This window comes from Lethenteron reissneri, chromosome 31 (genome assembly GCF_015708825.2).
Source record: "Lethenteron reissneri isolate LAM-NWPU_2019-01 chromosome 31, ASM1570882v1, whole genome shotgun sequence".
NCBI lineage: Eukaryota > Metazoa > Chordata > Hyperoartia > Petromyzontiformes > Petromyzontidae > Lethenteron > Lethenteron reissneri.
This window is the reverse complement of record NC_083809.1, coordinates 1,023,695-1,040,077: the sequence shown is the minus strand read 5'-3', so window position 1 is coordinate 1,040,077 and position 16,383 is coordinate 1,023,695. Positions and strand designations below refer to the sequence as shown.

Below are 16,383 nucleotides of genomic sequence, written 5' to 3'. Positions count from 1 at the left end.
GGTGTGTACGTGCGGGTGTGAGCACGTGTGCGGGTGTGAGCACGTGTGCGGGTGTGTACGTGCGGGTGTGAGCACGTGTGCGGGTGTGTACGTGCGGGTGTGAGCACGTGTGCGGGTGTGAGCACGTGTGCGGGTGTGTACGTGCGGGTGTGAGCACGTGTGCGGGTGTGTACGTGCGGGTGTGAGCACGTGTGTAGGGGTGTACGTGCGGGTGTGAGCACGTGTGTGCAGGGGTGTAGGTGCGGGTGTGAGCACGTGTAGGGGTGTACGTGCGGGTGTGAGCACATGTGTAGGGGTGTACGTGCGGGTGTGAGCATGTGTGTAGGGGTGTACGTGCGGGTGTGAGCACGTGTGTAGGGGTGTACGTGCGGGTGTGAGCACGTGTGCGGGTGTGTACGTGCGGGTGTGAGCACGTGTGCGGGTGTGTACGTGCGGGTGTGAGCACGTGTGTAAGGGTGTACGTGCGGGTGTGAGCACGTGTGTGCGGGTGTGTACGTGCGGGTGTGAGCACGTGTGTGGGTGTGTACGTGCGGGTGTGAGCACGTGTGCGGGTGTGTACGTGCGCTGGGTGGTGGCATCAGTGGTGGAAGAGGCGCAGGTTGGTGTGCGCCAGCGCTATGCCGTGCTTGTCGCACGCCTCCACGATCAGCTGATCTGCGGTGGATCCAGACGGCGCCGCTATGAACTGCACGCCGCTCTGCCGTGACGAGACACGCGTGCATGAAGATGGAACATTTAGTATTTTCGCCTTGGAACATTTTTGTTACCCTGTCCCTTCCTTTTATTATTTTAAAATTAATTCTCGTTAACAAATTTAAACGCTGTTGCATGTAATGAAGGTGTAAAAACCACTGATGTCACGAGAGCATATCTTGGTCGTCAATGTTAAGTCGACGACGTTTCAGGCAATTGCCCTTTTTGTTATTAATTACGGCCAATGCCCAAAATGTCGGCTTTTATATTTACTTTCTTTATTTTTAAGGCCACAGCAGCATTGACGAATGCGTTAAGTGTTTTGTTATTTGTGCAGTCCACTCCTAACGCAGCGTCACTAAACACTTAATTTTATGTTGATTCGGGACAGGAGAGACATGGCGGGGATGAAGGAGAAGAACTCTGTGCTAAATCAAGACATTCAGGTCGATAAAGACGGCCATAGGGACAGCAGATGAGCAGCGGATGAGCAGCCTCCCATTGGAGTGGACGACAAATCGGTATTCAACTTCATACAAGTCTCCTGCAGGGCGCTACCATCGAGGGGTGGACACGCGCCGACATGACTCCCCTCCCTCCGCTACCTGCTTGGCGCGATCCACGTTGTCGCAGAACGGGAAGAAAGCGTCGGAGCTCAGGGCGACGCCCTCGAGGCGACCAATCCAGTCCTTCCGCTCGGCCTCCGTGAAGGCCTCGGGGACCTCCTCAAAGAGGGCCTGCCAAGTGGCGAGGTCCACGTCCTGTGGGCCACGGGGAGAAGGTAGTGTGTCCAGCGTTGGGAGAGTGTAAAAGGTTAAGGTGCAGTCGTGCAATTCCCTGCTCACGACACTGCTGGTGGAAGGGCCTTCATTTAAACGAGCTACAGAGAGCCCCTCAAAAGGGTTTTTGGCCTATTCTTTCACGCTGGCCAGGAATCTTGGAAGAGATAGGAGTAACCACACTTTGCCAGGGGCTCCTCATTCTGTCTCTCAGTGTTCTATCAGCAACAACGATGACATTTTCCACTAACCAGATAACGACTACGATTATAACAATGAACACGACGACGAATACGACCATGACGGCAATGGAAATGCCGCCGACCACGACGGACGACGCGGCCCCGCCGCCGGCGCCGGCACGCCAACGCCTCTGCACTCCGCCGCCCCCCGCACCTGCCCCACGGTGCCGGAGACGAACACGTCGATGGCGTTGGAGACTTCGGCGCGTTTCACGGCGGCGCGGAAGCGCAGGCCGAGGACACGCGGGTGCTGCCGCAGCCACCAGTGGTTGGCCTTGTCGCCGGCCAGGCGCGTGCAGTGGATGCGCGACTGCTGCCCGGACCCGATGCCGATCACCTGCAGAGGTAGCGCGCCCAACATCAACGTTGGTACCGGTAACCGGTTACGGATCGTTGCTGCTAATTGTGCTGGTTTAACCCAGGGAGAGGCTCACGGAGTGTCATGCTTCTTTCGCAGGAGGTCCCTGCCAAGTTTTCGTAGTTGGGGGCGATATTGGTGCTGTGTGCGATCCTGACTGAGTAGTCTGTCGGTAATGTTTCAGCATTGGGATGTGATGTTGTGGGGCCAATAACGGTAACATTCTGTGTTTTTTAACCGAGGGAGGAAACCGGTGAACGCCGAGGAAACCCATGTAGAAGGAGGGGAGAACAAACACCCGACAGAAAAAGGCACCCAAGTCGGAAAGGAACACAGGAACTGCTTTGCTCCGAGGCACGGAGTGTTACCACTGCGCCACCCTGCTGCCACCAACTCACGAGGCTCAATGATTCACCCACACCCCCATCACTGTCGGTTTGAGCGTTGTGTTTGAGCGTCATGATCATTCAAGAAGTAACTTTTCTTTTTGAAAGATTAACATTGCTGAGAATAGGTTTTCCCCTTTTTTCTGGCAACAAAACAGGTGTTAAGATGTGAAAACACCAAATTGAAACCTTTTACAAGGAATCATGTCTGCATTAACCACAACACTTGTGGTCAGAATGGCAACAAAAAACACACTGATAATATATGCAGACATGATCCCTTGTAAAAGGTTTCATTTTGGTGTTTTAACATCTTAACACCTGTTTTGTTGCCAGAAAAAAGAGGAAAAACTATTCTCATCTTTTGGTACTGGCAAAGGAGGTCCCCATGATGTAGATGCTCACCGGAGCCCTCATTACTCTGATAGTGCATTGTCTTTGTGCTGTACGCCTTTTGGCATCCTATGGTCTAACACCATTTTGAGACGAGGCTCAAAAAGAAAGCTGTCTCTGGTGTGGACCAATAAGTTTCAAAGACAATGCATATATTATCAGACCACGTTTTTTGTTTGCATTCTGACCACAAGTATTGCGGTTAATGCAGACATGATTCCTTGTAAAAGATTTTTGTTTGGTGTTTTAACATATTAACATTGCTGTTTACAATTTCGTTGGCAGTGTGCAAATTACAATATTACATTTTAACACTGTCACGTGAACCTATTACATACAACAAACATATGGAAAAAATAATATTTTTTTAATAAACTCGATTCACCGCATGTACGCGTGATCCCACCTGTCCGTTCTTGGCGTAGCAGACAGAGTTGGACTGCGTGTACTTCACAGCGACCGACGCCACAATCAGATCGCGGACGGCTTCCTCGGGCAGCTGAGCGGGCAACAACAATGGGACGTCGCAGGCCGGGTCAGGGCACGGCACAACAGCACCACGCACCGCGGCGTGGGGCTGTGGGCAGGTCACATTGAACTGCGATCGCGACGAGTGTCGCGTTACAGCGCCGGGTTGCCGCGGTCGTGCCGTGCGTCTCTCCCATGCGCAGGGGTCGGCAACCAAATTAATAAGCACCACCATTTATTTCGAATTCATAAAAAAAGCTCTAGATTTCAAGAGCCGCAATACATGTGGTGAATACGAGACGGCGGTCCTTAATAAGTAACGTCACGAATCGGCCCGCAAAGAGCTGCATGCGGCTCCGGAGCCGTAGGTTGCCAACCCCTGCCCTTGCATGTTCGGGTTGAACCGCGTGTAGCTTGGCACGATCCGGTGTCGCTACGCGGTGCTGGGAGCTCACTCAGGATTTGGAGAAAAAAAAGAAAAAAAATAGAGCAGCTCGCAATTTTGCGTCAATGAAGCAGAAACGCCAGCAGCACCAGCAGCCAGCAATGCTCGACAGTTCGGACAAATCACGCCAAACAACACGTGGTACGACCCCAAAACACAGCAGAGGGCGGCAGGGTTCCGCCGACACCACGTCAGAAATTGGTGGTGGGAGTGGGGGCACCACCTCCTTGCGAGCCGTGACCACGTTGGAGAAGAGCGTGCGGTCGATGACGGCGTCGTTGCGCTTCTGCTGCAGCTGCAGGCCGAAGACGGTGCGCGACTCCTGCGGCTCCGGCTCGTACGCAGCGTCCATCTGGCCGCCAGTGCGAGAGAGTTGAAATGCAAACGATCGTCCCGACCGAGAATACAGTCATCACAAGCGCTCGACTCTGTCTGATATATGGAGACACAGTGCTGTATGATATATTGAGAGTTTAGAATAACATTTAAACGCACTTAAGTGAGCACTTCAATAAGGGAAAACATTGCAGGATGATCATCAGCCATGATCTATCGATTGCTGGATGAATCCTTCTCCAAGCCGTTGGCATCATCGTCATCATCTCTCCCGGTCTCACGATGTCACAAGCTATCTCGCCAAATCCATCGCTCCGTCTCCACCGTGGATGTTCCCCTTTGGCTACCACTCCACCGTTTGTGGTCTCGGTGACCACCCATCAACCCCTTCTACCAGGAAAGGCCCACCGAGCTACATAGCTCTTTTTCAGAAGCAACCTGGCCACAAATGATAGCTCAACGAAGTGGCTTATCACGTGGAATTTTATAGCAGCTAAGCCTACTTATTCTATGCCTAAGCCTACTTACTTTTCAACCCAATCAATCTGACGACTCTTAAACGTCGTGACGCCGACGTGTAACACCAAGTTAACCTGCACAATCTCTTGTGAGCCCCCCACCCCCCCCATCTCATAACCGTGTCAGCCTCTGTGCCTGGGCTCTCAGGAAGGCGAGGGCGGAGTTTCCGTGTCGAGGTTTTCGGGAGTGCGGTCCCTCTCCCGACGGACACACCTGCAGCACGCAGTAATTCCCATTCTTCTTCTTGGCCAGGATCTTCAACGCTTCCTCTTCGTATCCTGGCGCCACGATGCCGTCCGACACCTGAGCGAGACGAGGCGGCGCGCGCGAGAGGGGGAGCAGAGTTACTCCGGAGTGGGGCCGACTCGCGGCACATTGAATGCGGTTACGCAGACGGTTACTTTGCGGTTCTCCTGAAACAAAAGAACAGCCAACGCTTTCCAAACGAACAAACGAGTTGGGAATGTTCCATTACTTGACGGGAGGTAAATTTGTATTACTTGGCTGTTTCTCGTTTTACTAAAATCAACCCGGATAAACGCGAATCATTTATCCTGTAAAAAATCTGTGAATTTGCGAGGATAAAACCCCGACACAAATCACCTGCTTGATGAGCATCTCTCTGAGACGATTCTGCCTTTAAATCAACCAAACATTTTAAGAGTTTCTCCTCGTCACAGATTACTAGGACCCCTTTAAAACTGGCTGCCCCCCCCCCCCACTCCTGCCACATTCCTCCTCCCGAAGGCAGGAAACTCCCTCAATTTAGTTGAGTAATCAAACCGAGAATTGGGCAAGGAATCAATTCGTTAATGTTTACATTCACAAGACACTCGCTTAAATTCCCCAGAAACTGACAGCGCCTTACATCACACAGCTCATGTCAAAAATTCGGAGACCCCCAGTGGCAGCTGTCCCTGTGTGTCATGCGACTCAGAACCGGCATGCAAGGTGGCATTAGTCAGTAGGTGACGATTACTTGGTGTAATCCCAATTTAGTCATTTACAGGCAATTTCTTTTATTTGCCAAGTTTGGCCGCTGGCACACAAAGACGCACTCCTCTCAAATGACATCACGGGATCTTTAACGTCCGCTGTGAAAGAGACGGCGCATAGCACTTTATGGTTAATACACCCACCACAGTAATAACCAGGGTGACCTGCCAGATTCTAACCACGAAAGTCTTGCAAACAAGCACCAAAATAAAGCGCTCCCGCGTGCCCACCGCATCACCGCCCAGGGAATGGGAGGCCCCGGCACAGGTCTCACCTCGCGAGAGATGATCTTGGCAGTCGGCACGTCGCACACGTCCGAGAGAGCGATGAAATCGCCGAATGATGACATGCGGTCAGCGCCTACGAACATCCACGGCAAGGATTTTAATGGTTCACCGTTTCCCCGAGATAAAGCAGTGTTTATTGGAAGCACAGTTCTAATTGTTATGGAGTCACTGTCAAACTATTGCTCTCCAAGTGAATAATCTATCAACCAATGGCAATTGGAGCGAAATCAGGCGTGACATGGATCCTGCCACATTATGGGTCCATTTAAACCGAGACTTGCCAGGACAATATCTTTGGAGTGCCACGGTGGCTAGGAAATGTTAACTATCTTGCGTGGTATGCTGGTCGTGTGTTCGATCCAAACCCTGACACCTGTTCATCTGGAGTGTGCATGTCTCTCTCCCCGTGGTCACGTGGATTTTTATCCGGGTCTTCTGGTTTTTCTTTCCACATTTAGAATCATCATGTGTTTAGAGTATTTGGCTGCTATAAATTTCGATGTGATAAGCCACTTCGTTGAGCTATAATTTGTGGCCAGGTCACTTCTGTAAAAGAGCAGATGGCCTGATCTGAAAAAATAAAAATAGTAGCAAAATAATTTTCTGCTTTTAAACACTATCTAGCCAAGCTTGAGTGTTTACTCCATTAGCCTCTAAACCTCCCTATACCCCTCACCCCTGTGATACGCCACGCGAATTTCTCCCCTCATCCCCCGTGACCTCTCACCCCGGGCGCGGGCGTACGCGGTCGCCAGAGGGCTCAGGCTACCGGCAATATCCTGCACCATGCACACGCGCGCCTCCTCCTCGCTCAGCGGCACGGCCACCGCTGCACCTGCACGGCAGCAACACGCCCATTAGCCAACAACACAAATCGTAACAGTACAGGTCGATAGGAGTACTGGTAGATAAGAGTAGTCGTAGATAACAGTGCAGGAAGGAGTATAGGTAGAAAGGCCAAAGGGAATTATGAGAGCGACGATGAAATATGAGACAGAATCAGGCCTGGCAGCCACCGCTGGTTCTCCAGCACCACCCGGCTGAGAAGCGGCAGGTGTTGCCGTCACTCAGCCGTGATGTGCGCCAGGCGCCACCGCGCGCTCGTTCCTTCGCACCGGCAGGGCTGACGTGCTTAAAAGAGGCAGCCGCCGGGAGAGCCAGCGCCGTCTTGAGCTCCCGCACAAGCTGCCACGCGTTGAGAGCGTCGCACAGGTTGATGAACCCCGGGGAGCCGTTGAGCACTGCGCCACGCACAAACGCGCACGCAGGCGGGGACACGCACGTGGGGACACGCACGCACGTGGGAACACGCATGCCACTCAGCGCATCTATGCTGCAACGCGCACCAGCAGCTAAACTCTACCCCAACGGCTGTCAGTGTTCTTTGTGGCAATCATGGCGTATCGCAGATTGAGGATGAAGTGTTTCGCTGGTACATTTATGTCGATTCAATACTCTGAGTCGATCCAATGACCTGTCAACATTCAGTCACAATTCAGCAGAGGGTAGTGCAACAAATACAATTGTTGTACTGCACTTTCTATGTTCCCCGCCTTCGCCAAACCACTCTGACCAGCGTGGCTGAAGCACGATCAAATAACTCCCATGGCCCTCAAGAGCGCGGCGAGGCCCTCATCCATCAGTGGATCGACTAAACCGCCGCTGTACACGTACACATACACACGGTAAGAAACAATGCTTGTAATTTAATGCTACTCCAGCCGGCACCAGTGACTGAACCAGTGCGTGCGAGACCCGCCGGAGAGAAAGACCGAGAGGGGCCCGCGACTCGTCCACGGGTGGACTGCTGCGGCACGGACCGGTGAGGGGGAGGCGGGGCCCCGTGGTGTAGATCTGCGCCGGCGCTTGGTGGGGGTTCATGCCGTAGCGCAGCGGCAGCTGGGCCGCGCCGCGCCCAAACTCGCGGCGGAAGTAGTCGGCGATGGCGGCGTCGTAGCGCGCGGTGTGCTCAAACGCCTGCGCAGCAACGCGGGGCGGAGGGGCGGGGTGGGCGGAGGGAGACGGCGGGAGTGAGCAGCGCATGTAACGATTCGTCTAATCAAAATTTTCAAGCCGGATAAGTTAGATGAGAGAGAGCAGAGAAGCGCCCCGCTAGTTACGTGGCGCCGCCTCGCCGCACCGTGCGAAAGTCGACCCAGTGTCCCACGCTTGTTTCCCAGCGTGAATCGGCGACGTGCTTCTGACCGCATGCGTTCCTCGCCGCTTAGAACGAACTCCAACGGCAAAACGGCCTCCGCTCCGTCTCACCTTGAGCGCCAGGCATCGCCGCGTCTCGGGCAAGCTGTCCCGCTCTGCCGACGCCTCCATCTCTGCGGCGACAGTGCCGTAGTCCGCTGGATCGCACAGCACCGTGACGCGCTCGTGGTTCTTGGCGGCCGCGCGCAGCAGCGTGACTCCGCCTGCGGGGGAGATTGGCGACGCGGCATTCACCGTACACGGTAACCCGTCAGCGAGGCCGAATCCTGGAAAGGATTTTTGAATGCCTCCGGCAGGCCACACGTCAGCACACGCCTGCCGGTTGCTCCGGGCACCGCCGCAAGACGCCCTGCTAGGGTTGTTAATGCCGGTTTTCACGTTAACGATAACCACGTGCAAAACTAAAGAAACGATTGTCGGTTTACCAACATTCACCAACCAGCATCGGCCAGTGCGGTGGAATATAGTTAGATAAGCCCCATTGTGGACACGGCATGGTGAAGTCTACATTCGGCAGTAGATTAGCAAAAGGCTGCAAGCTCTATGTAAATATATTTGGTACGCAACGAGTTGTCAGGAGACCAATCACACTGCAACGCGCCGGGCAGTTTGAACGTCCGCACGTGTTGGCCAATCAAATAAATCATCACTTGAACCGAAACTTGATTCCACGAATTTTGGCATCGATAATGGATCCGTAAATGATTCATGTCATAAACTATTGTCAATTACCGATCCTACCCCATGACACCGAGGTATCAAATGAAATGAATGTTCACGGAGAAATCATGTTACCGATGTCGATCTGCTCCACGGCGTCGGGCACGGTGACGCCTGGCGTCGAGACGGTTTTAATGAACGGGTAGAGGTTGCACACCACCACCCTGGTAACAAGATGGAAACAACACGGAAATGAAGAATGCATGCTGCCCGCTGGCTCCGGTAGAACATCCCCGGTGTGAACCACGCACGGTAGCGGATCGTGAGTACGAGCGGTTTAGAGCGTTGATGAAATGATAACCTCTTGGCCACAAACCTCACTTACGTATTCCTATTTCAAAATAAAGCCACATAAAAGTTTTTGTACGTTAGATAGTAAATAGTAATAATTTGTTTTAAAGGGATCATCACTGAATAGATAAACAAACACATATCACTGTACTCTATTGGTCGTGCCTTCTGTGTTAACTGTAACCCATTGTGGGAGGACAGATTGGTAATAGCCTGACAATTATACAAGAGGTCAACTAAGTCAGGTTCGGCTATCTTCATCCGACTACTAAATTAGGTTATCTAGAAGAATTACTTTTTACTGAATGGTTTTGTGGATATCTTACACTCGAGAGATATATTATTAAATGTACATTTTCAAAGTCACTTATACAAAGACACAAATGGGCCATTGTTTGCCAGCATATTGGACAAAATTTGCCAAATTAAAAAAAATGAAAAAATTTCCCCAATTGGGATTACACGTCCCAACAACACCCCTCACCGGCGGACTAAGAATGCCCACTTGCAGGCCAAGTGCCATCATCATTTGATGCAAAATGATAGCGGTCACTCGGGGTGCCCTTTAAAATGTTTGAGAAAAAATGTGATGCAAGTTTCTCATCACACGTACTAAGCACTCCAGAGATGCACCGGCGCAAAGGATGCTCTATCAGAATTTTATAAATACAAATTTGGACTCATTTCTCTATGGGCTAATGCACAAGTTTTGTGTTTATAATTTTACAAAACCGTTGTGTCGGCCCAGACCTTATCATGCTGAAGCCGTGCTTTTCCAAGTCTGCCTGGTCCCCAGCCGACGAGCGTGCCAGAATCCCTGCAAAACAAACATCACCACGACGACAGAGGAACAGCGCTCTCTCAGTGAACGACGACACACATTAATTCGTGACGTTAACGATGTATCGATTCACAAATTGAAAATTATTCTTTTGCTCAGGGTACGTGGATTGAATCATGCATGTGGCAATTATCATTTATTTTTATTTCTGTATCTGATGTATGCAATTAGTTTTCGTGATGCCCGCAGCCACGAGCAGCGCTACAACAAAGAATCAAATCGCCAGCTTGAATCGTGAAGATTTGTTAAATTACTCGGCTGGGCAAATCTTTACAGGCACAGCGTCAACCCTAGCCACCCCGCCAGGGTGAACGATGGCGACGGCACGGGGAGGCCTTCCATCAAGCAGTGGCTCCATCAGGGCTGACGATGACTGCCGCCGCCGCCGACCATGGTGAAGAGAGGTGGGCTACAGAACGGGCAGTGTGTGTGGGATGCGAACGTCCGAGTGGGCCAAGAAGTTGGAGGACGCGATCACCCCACCTCCGTGCACGGCTGGGTGCAGAGTCTTCACTCGGCCTCCCAGCATCTCGGCAAAACCCGTCACCTCCGCCACGTCCCTGCGCAACCGCACGCACGCACACCATCACCGGGTGCACACGGCCATCATCAACGGGGTTTGTTAAAAATGTATATTTTAAAAAAAATTGCGTTGAAAAAAACGAGAAATAATGGTAACCAGTTTGTTGCACACATTAGAATCGTCCAGCAATTAAGGAATAACAGTTTTACATTTTAATTGAAACAAAAGGAGCTGCCCTGGTGACACAGTGGGCAATTTGCTGGCTTCCCCCACCCATTTACACCCAGCAGTATAAATGGGTAGGCCACAGTTAGTCGATGTCACGTGCGGTGGGGTAAAGTGTGGGTATGTCCACATCTTTCAAGACGTCTCGTCAGCGAGGGACAGTAGACCAAATACCCCTCAGAGCTACCGTCTATCAGAGGCCCCTTCTACCAGCAGTGGTGCTAGTAAGCAATTGCCTTTTGTAATCGCTCCATCTCCTCCATTTGTAGATTTTAAAGTCGATTCTTGTGCTAGTGTCATCGTGAGCCGCGTGTGCGAGATTCCCTTCTTTGCAATTTATTCCAATGAAATGTTACGTTAATCATAATTATTTTTACTGGAAGAATCAGATGAGCTATAAAGCTCTTTTCACAAGATGTCCAGTAGGGGCGGGTCAGAACGTTACAACAACAAACAACAATACTAAGTGAGAAAAAACAAGCAAACAAGATATAACAAAACTAGAGAAACAACACGTGAATTTGGACCTATGGAAGTAATTCCCTTGATATTCAACCATTTGAAAAAAACGTCAAATCAACTTTGCCTTGGCACACAAGTGGCAGTGGCGAGGGCGGACTATTTGGTTTGGGTGTTTTGATTTTTGTGCAATCAGTTACTCATTATATTTAAACACGACTGTCACGGGGTGCCTCCGATAGATCACGACGTAAAGAAAATTGTGCAAATCTCATTATTTTGGAAATTCCATTTTGGGGTGCAGTGGTGGTGCAGTAGTGTTGACAATCAACTCACTCTGCTTTGAAACCCGGTTAAAGCTCATTTTGCAGGCTGAAACCCAGATCTTACACCCAGGGTCTCAACGGTGCGGACTCCGTGTTCTCACCCCACGCCACCCGGGCACCACAAACGCATTCACACTCACTCTGACAACAACCGTATAGCCTTAACAGATTGTTGGGACAAGTGCTGTAAGTGAGCACCTGTGAAAGCCGGAATGGCACATGAGGCGGTGGGTGGCCAGCACCACGCCCAACCAACTTATCTCCCTAGTAGCGATGTTTACACACTGCATCAGGTACTCATTTCAGGCTGTGTCGATCTAGAGGAGGCCCAGAACTGGTTCAGGTAATTGTCACTGGTGTTGGCCGTGGGTGGGAATCGACCTTGGGTTGCCGGGTTCGTAGCACAGTGCGCTAACCGCTCCACTACCACTACACGCACGCACGCACCCACCCCATGTCTAACAGCACTGTCTAGAGGGACACAACCGTGGAGGCGACACACAGGCGATGATACGCACCTGACGGAGAGGCCGGCATCGCGGAGAGCCGTGGCGGTCCCTCCGGAAGCCACCAGGCCGAGCCCGAGAGCGTCCAGCCGAGAGGCCAGGCCCACCAGGCCCTCCTTGTTGGACACGCTGAAGAGCGCTGCGATGAGACAGACGGACGGACGAACATCACCCACCGGGGCCGGCTCCGACCCGTGCCAACGGCAGCGGTGCAGACTCGTGCGAGTGGTGTTGTTGCGGCAAGCAGGTGGTGTGAATCGTGGAGCGTTGGCGTAGCTATAGGGTGCGCAGGCAGTGCAACGGTGGCGTTAGGGGCCCATGGGAAGGAAAGGCCCCCATGCTAGGCTTCGAAGAGTGGATAAAATGCACAGGGGAAGCCCCAAGGTCCACCCCAGCCATTCAAATAGATATTACTGATAGTGTAATAAAACATCGATTTACAGATAATAGATCAATTAAAGATTCTCGATTTGTATGTTTTGTATCATACAGCACTATGAAGCAGAGTTTGATCTTCAGCCATGGCCATCACGAGTGGCGAGCAATATCCATGAAACGGCCCTAGGCTTCCCCCACTCGACCAACCCACACTTCACACTTGGCCAACAACAGTGCCAACTGATGGATGTACTGCACTCTGCCATCAGAATGTGGAAGTCCCACCACTGGCTGATGGCAGACCATGGAAACCAGTGCCGACTGCTCGCTCGTTTGAGCGGTAGCGACATTGATTCTTTAGAATGAATCTGTAACGGCTCACCACCGAATTCATCCCGGCTGCCATGGCTTACTCAGACGCTCCGGCCACAAAGTCCAAGACGCGCCCTCTTCACTGCCCTGCGCACGTATGCTGCATTAGCAAGGGGGCCTCTTAAATGCACAGATCATTCCTTTGTCTCCCGCGACTCCTTGGCGAGTCTAAAGATATCGTGCGTGACACGGGGGAAGAAGAGATGCCTCTGTGAGACGTCTTCACGGCTCAATTGAGCGTGCGCCAAGGGGGGACTTTGTTGAGAAGCACGAGACAAGCTCTCCGCTTGTTAGGGAGCCATTTACAGAAAACTCCAGCCACCCCGTGAAATTCTAATCTCAAAACAACCGGCGAGTCCCAGAACCACTCGACGTCGTCCCTCAAAGACCAGCCTGGCATGCCATCGAGAGAGCGCGAGTGGGCCGTAGTGTGGAGGGGATTGCTACCGATTCTCAATAATTTGTAGCGACATTTACTGCGCACTTAAACTCCCCAACATTTATATGTGCCTTGCATCACATCTCATCGCAATCATTCCAGTATACAGGCTCGGTTGTCTCTGCGTTTAGGCTAGGGGACACCCCGATGGCAGCTGTCCCTATGTGGCACGACGGCGATGCAGCACCGGCCTGCAAGTGAGCCTCAAGATGTTGATGATATTGGTTATTCCAATTAAGTGATTTGAGAGTCCGTATAGTATTTTTGTCAAATTTTTACTATGACGCAGGCGCGATTTTTGAATGCAGGCATAATTCGAACGCAATCAAAACAGTAAAGTCGAACACACGCAGTCAGTGTGGATTATATCGCATGGAATTGGGACCGCATCTCAAAATGCTGGTCAGATACCGACTGGTTTGTGTGCTCTTTGCACAACGCCCGATCTCTTCTCCATCCAAAAAGAACTCCGATATCTGTGCGGTCATCCATGGACAAACGCGGATAATCAAATGTATTTGCCGTCACTTCTGTCCGACTCCCCACATCTGCGAAAAGTCGCGGATGAATTTACCGCACTCCAGGAGAGGCCATTTCCAACAACAGTTCAGAATTCGCTGCCCTCTGTGGATTGTTTGACCATACTTCACCACGCAAGTCGTGCGCACGGCTTGGTCAAAGACGGTGCACGGCTGCAGTACAATAATGGAGTTTCCTGGCCCTATGGCAGCAACAACTACGCCGGTCTTGTTGTGTGCGCGGTGGCCTTCCATCACCAACACGCCAACCGCAGCCTCAAACCAGCTGAGTTTCATACTTCTTGGTTCTTTCGGTAAGGTCACGGAGGTGAAAAAATAAAATAAATAAATATCACGACGTTTTGGGCGCAACACAAGCGCCCGTCATCAGGTGGCACAACCACAACTATTTTATGTTTTCACCTCCGTGACTTTACCGAAAGAGCCAAAGAGTGTGGATCCTTGCAGTCACGGAAACTTCAAATCCACAGCTGAGCTTCCTAGCGACTGCACAACTTGCAAAATTTCTATGCTGCATGTAAACATAGCGATACATTTATAGCAACTCTTTCACGATGCTAACGTTCTCAGACTTAACAGCCATTGGCTGTTAGATCGCATTTTTTTTAATAGAGCAACAAAATGAAAGTTAAGACATTGACATAGTGTGGTCGAAAAGTCCCTATACCCCTCCTCCGCAGCTTTTAATACGATTGTCAAGAGGCAAGGGGTATAGGGAATTCCCGCCCACGCACTGTACATTAATTCTTCGTGATGTCGACTCATTCGTGAAGTCCCAGCGTAAAGTTGAATCATTCACACTGCAGTTACAATCAATGTATGATTTTAAACTAATTCATTCAGCTAATTCATTCATTTCCCTTCACACACTCGGGAACCACGTGGCGACCTCGTGGTGGCCCCACGCACGAACAAAGCGAGACCCGCGCGGCGTCTCGACAAAGTCCCCATCGCCACTCGGCACGGGGGGGAGAGAGAGAAGACGCCGTCTGGCTGACGGTGTCGCATTACCCAGCTCGTTGGGGGCCATGGTTAGCAGCAGCAGCAGCGGCGGCGGCGAGGAGGAGGAGACGAGAAGAGACGGCGAGGTGGAGGAGGTGGAGGAGGATGCCGAGTGGCGGTGGCTCGGGCCCCGGGGTCGCGGATTTCAGGCGACGCCCCTCGCGGCCGCCGCGTGGATTTGGCAGCGAATCGAGAGGCAGCGTCACCACGAGGCAGCAGCAGCAACAACAACAGCAGCAGCAGCCTGTGCCAGGCTAGGTGCACCAGGAGGTCACGGGTCGACTGACTGAGACGAGTGGCCGATGCACCACCTATGCCACCTGCTGTGGCAACTTCAGCATCAATGCCACCAACCAAACACCGCGGTCATCCACGCTGCACAGTATCAATTAATCAATTAATCATGATGCACAGTGGTGGGGGTGGGGGGGTGGTGAGGGGGGGTGGTGGGGGGTGGTGGGGGGTGGTGGGGGGTGAGGGGGGGTGAGGAGGGGTGGTGGGGGGGGGGGGAGGTGTGGGGGGTGAGGGTGACATGTGAGGGTGATTGCGAGCAGCGACCGCAAGGGGGCAGCCGCTCAGCAGCCGCTTCGCCCCATGGCGAGTGGAGAATCTCAGTTGCTGTGGGTGGCGCGCTTAGTGGGTGGCGCACGTGGTGGGTGGCACGCCTGGTGGGTGACGCGCGTGGTGGGTGGCGCGCGTGGTGGGTGGCGCGCTCGGTGGGTGGCGCGCTCGGTGGGTGGCGCGCGTGGTGGGTGGCACGCCTGGTGGGTGGCGCGCGTGGTGGGTGGCGCGCGTGGTGGGTGGCGCGCTCGGTGGGTGGCGCGCGTGGTGGGTGGCGCGGGTGGTGGGTGGCGCGGGTGGTGGGTGGCGCGCGTGGTGGGTGGCGCGGGTGGTGGGTGGCGCGCGTGGTGGGTGGCGCGCGTGGTGGGTGGCGCGCGTGGTGGGTGGCGCGCTCGGTGGGTGGCGCGCTCGGTGGGTGGCGCGCGTGGTGGGTGGCGCGGGTGATGGGTGGCGCGGGTGGTGGGTGGCGCGCGTGGTGGGTGGCGCGGGTGGTGGGTGGCGCGCGTGGTGGGTGGCGCGCGTGGTGGGTGGCGCGCGTGGTGGGTGGCGCGCGTGGTGGGTGGCGCGCCTGGTGGGTGGCGCGCGTGGTGGGTGGCGCGGGTGGTGGGTGGCGCGCGTGGTGGGTGGCGCGCGTGGTGGGTGGCGCGCCTGGTGGGTGGCGCGCCTGGTGGGTGGCGCGCGTGGTGGGTGGCGCGGGTGGTGGGTGGCGCGGGTGGTGGGTGGCGCGCGTGGTGGGTGGCGCGCGTGGTGGGTGGCGCGCGTGGTGGGTGGCGCGCCTGGTGGGTGGCGCGCCTGGTGGGTGGCGCGCGTGGTGGGTGGCGCGGGTGGTGGGTGGCGCGGGTGGTGGGTGGCGCGCGTGGTGGGTGGCGCGGGTGGTGGGTGGCGCGGGTGGTGGGTGGCGCGCGTGGTGGGTGGCGCGCGTGGTGGGTGGCGCGCTCGGTGGGTGGCGCGCGTGGTGGGTGGCACGCTCGGTGGGTGGCACGCTCGGTGGGTGGCACGAGTGGTGGGTGGGACGCGTGGTGAGTTTTGTAACCGGGCGAAGGAGTCGTGCAGGAGACCACGCGCTACTGTCGTGCACAAGC

At 53.7% G+C, this 16,383-nt stretch overlaps 1 protein-coding gene across 1 annotated transcript; it reads right to left on the bottom strand.

Moving 5' to 3' along the window:
* Window positions 1-440: 440 nt before the first annotated feature.
* On the bottom strand, window positions 441-14,989 carry ATIC (5-aminoimidazole-4-carboxamide ribonucleotide formyltransferase/IMP cyclohydrolase). Its single transcript, XM_061563229.1, has 16 exons — window positions 14,750-14,989; window positions 12,023-12,149; window positions 10,455-10,531; window positions 9,881-9,947; window positions 8,915-9,003; window positions 8,171-8,322; window positions 7,723-7,879; window positions 7,018-7,143; window positions 6,630-6,737; window positions 5,890-5,975; window positions 4,833-4,922; window positions 3,988-4,116; window positions 3,258-3,350; window positions 1,869-2,051; window positions 1,299-1,454; window positions 441-697 (listed from the first exon to the last, which is right to left on the bottom strand). Exons 1-16 carry the CDS (start codon window positions 14,766-14,768, stop codon window positions 578-580), a joined length of 1,779 nt encoding a protein of 592 aa, XP_061419213.1. The 5' UTR covers window positions 14,769-14,989; the 3' UTR covers window positions 441-577.
* Window positions 14,990-16,383: the final 1,394 nt, after the last annotated feature.

Coding starts and splice junctions, on each gene's coding strand:
- ATIC (XM_061563229.1), bottom strand. Junction 10,532..12,022: donor GATGCCGGCCTCTCCGTCAG/GTGCGTATCATC, acceptor GCGGTTGCGCAG/GGACGTGGCGGAGGTGACGG. Junction 698..1,298: donor ACGTGGATCGCGCCAAGCAG/GTAGCGGAGGGA, acceptor TCGTCACGGCAG/AGCGGCGTGCAGTTCATAGC.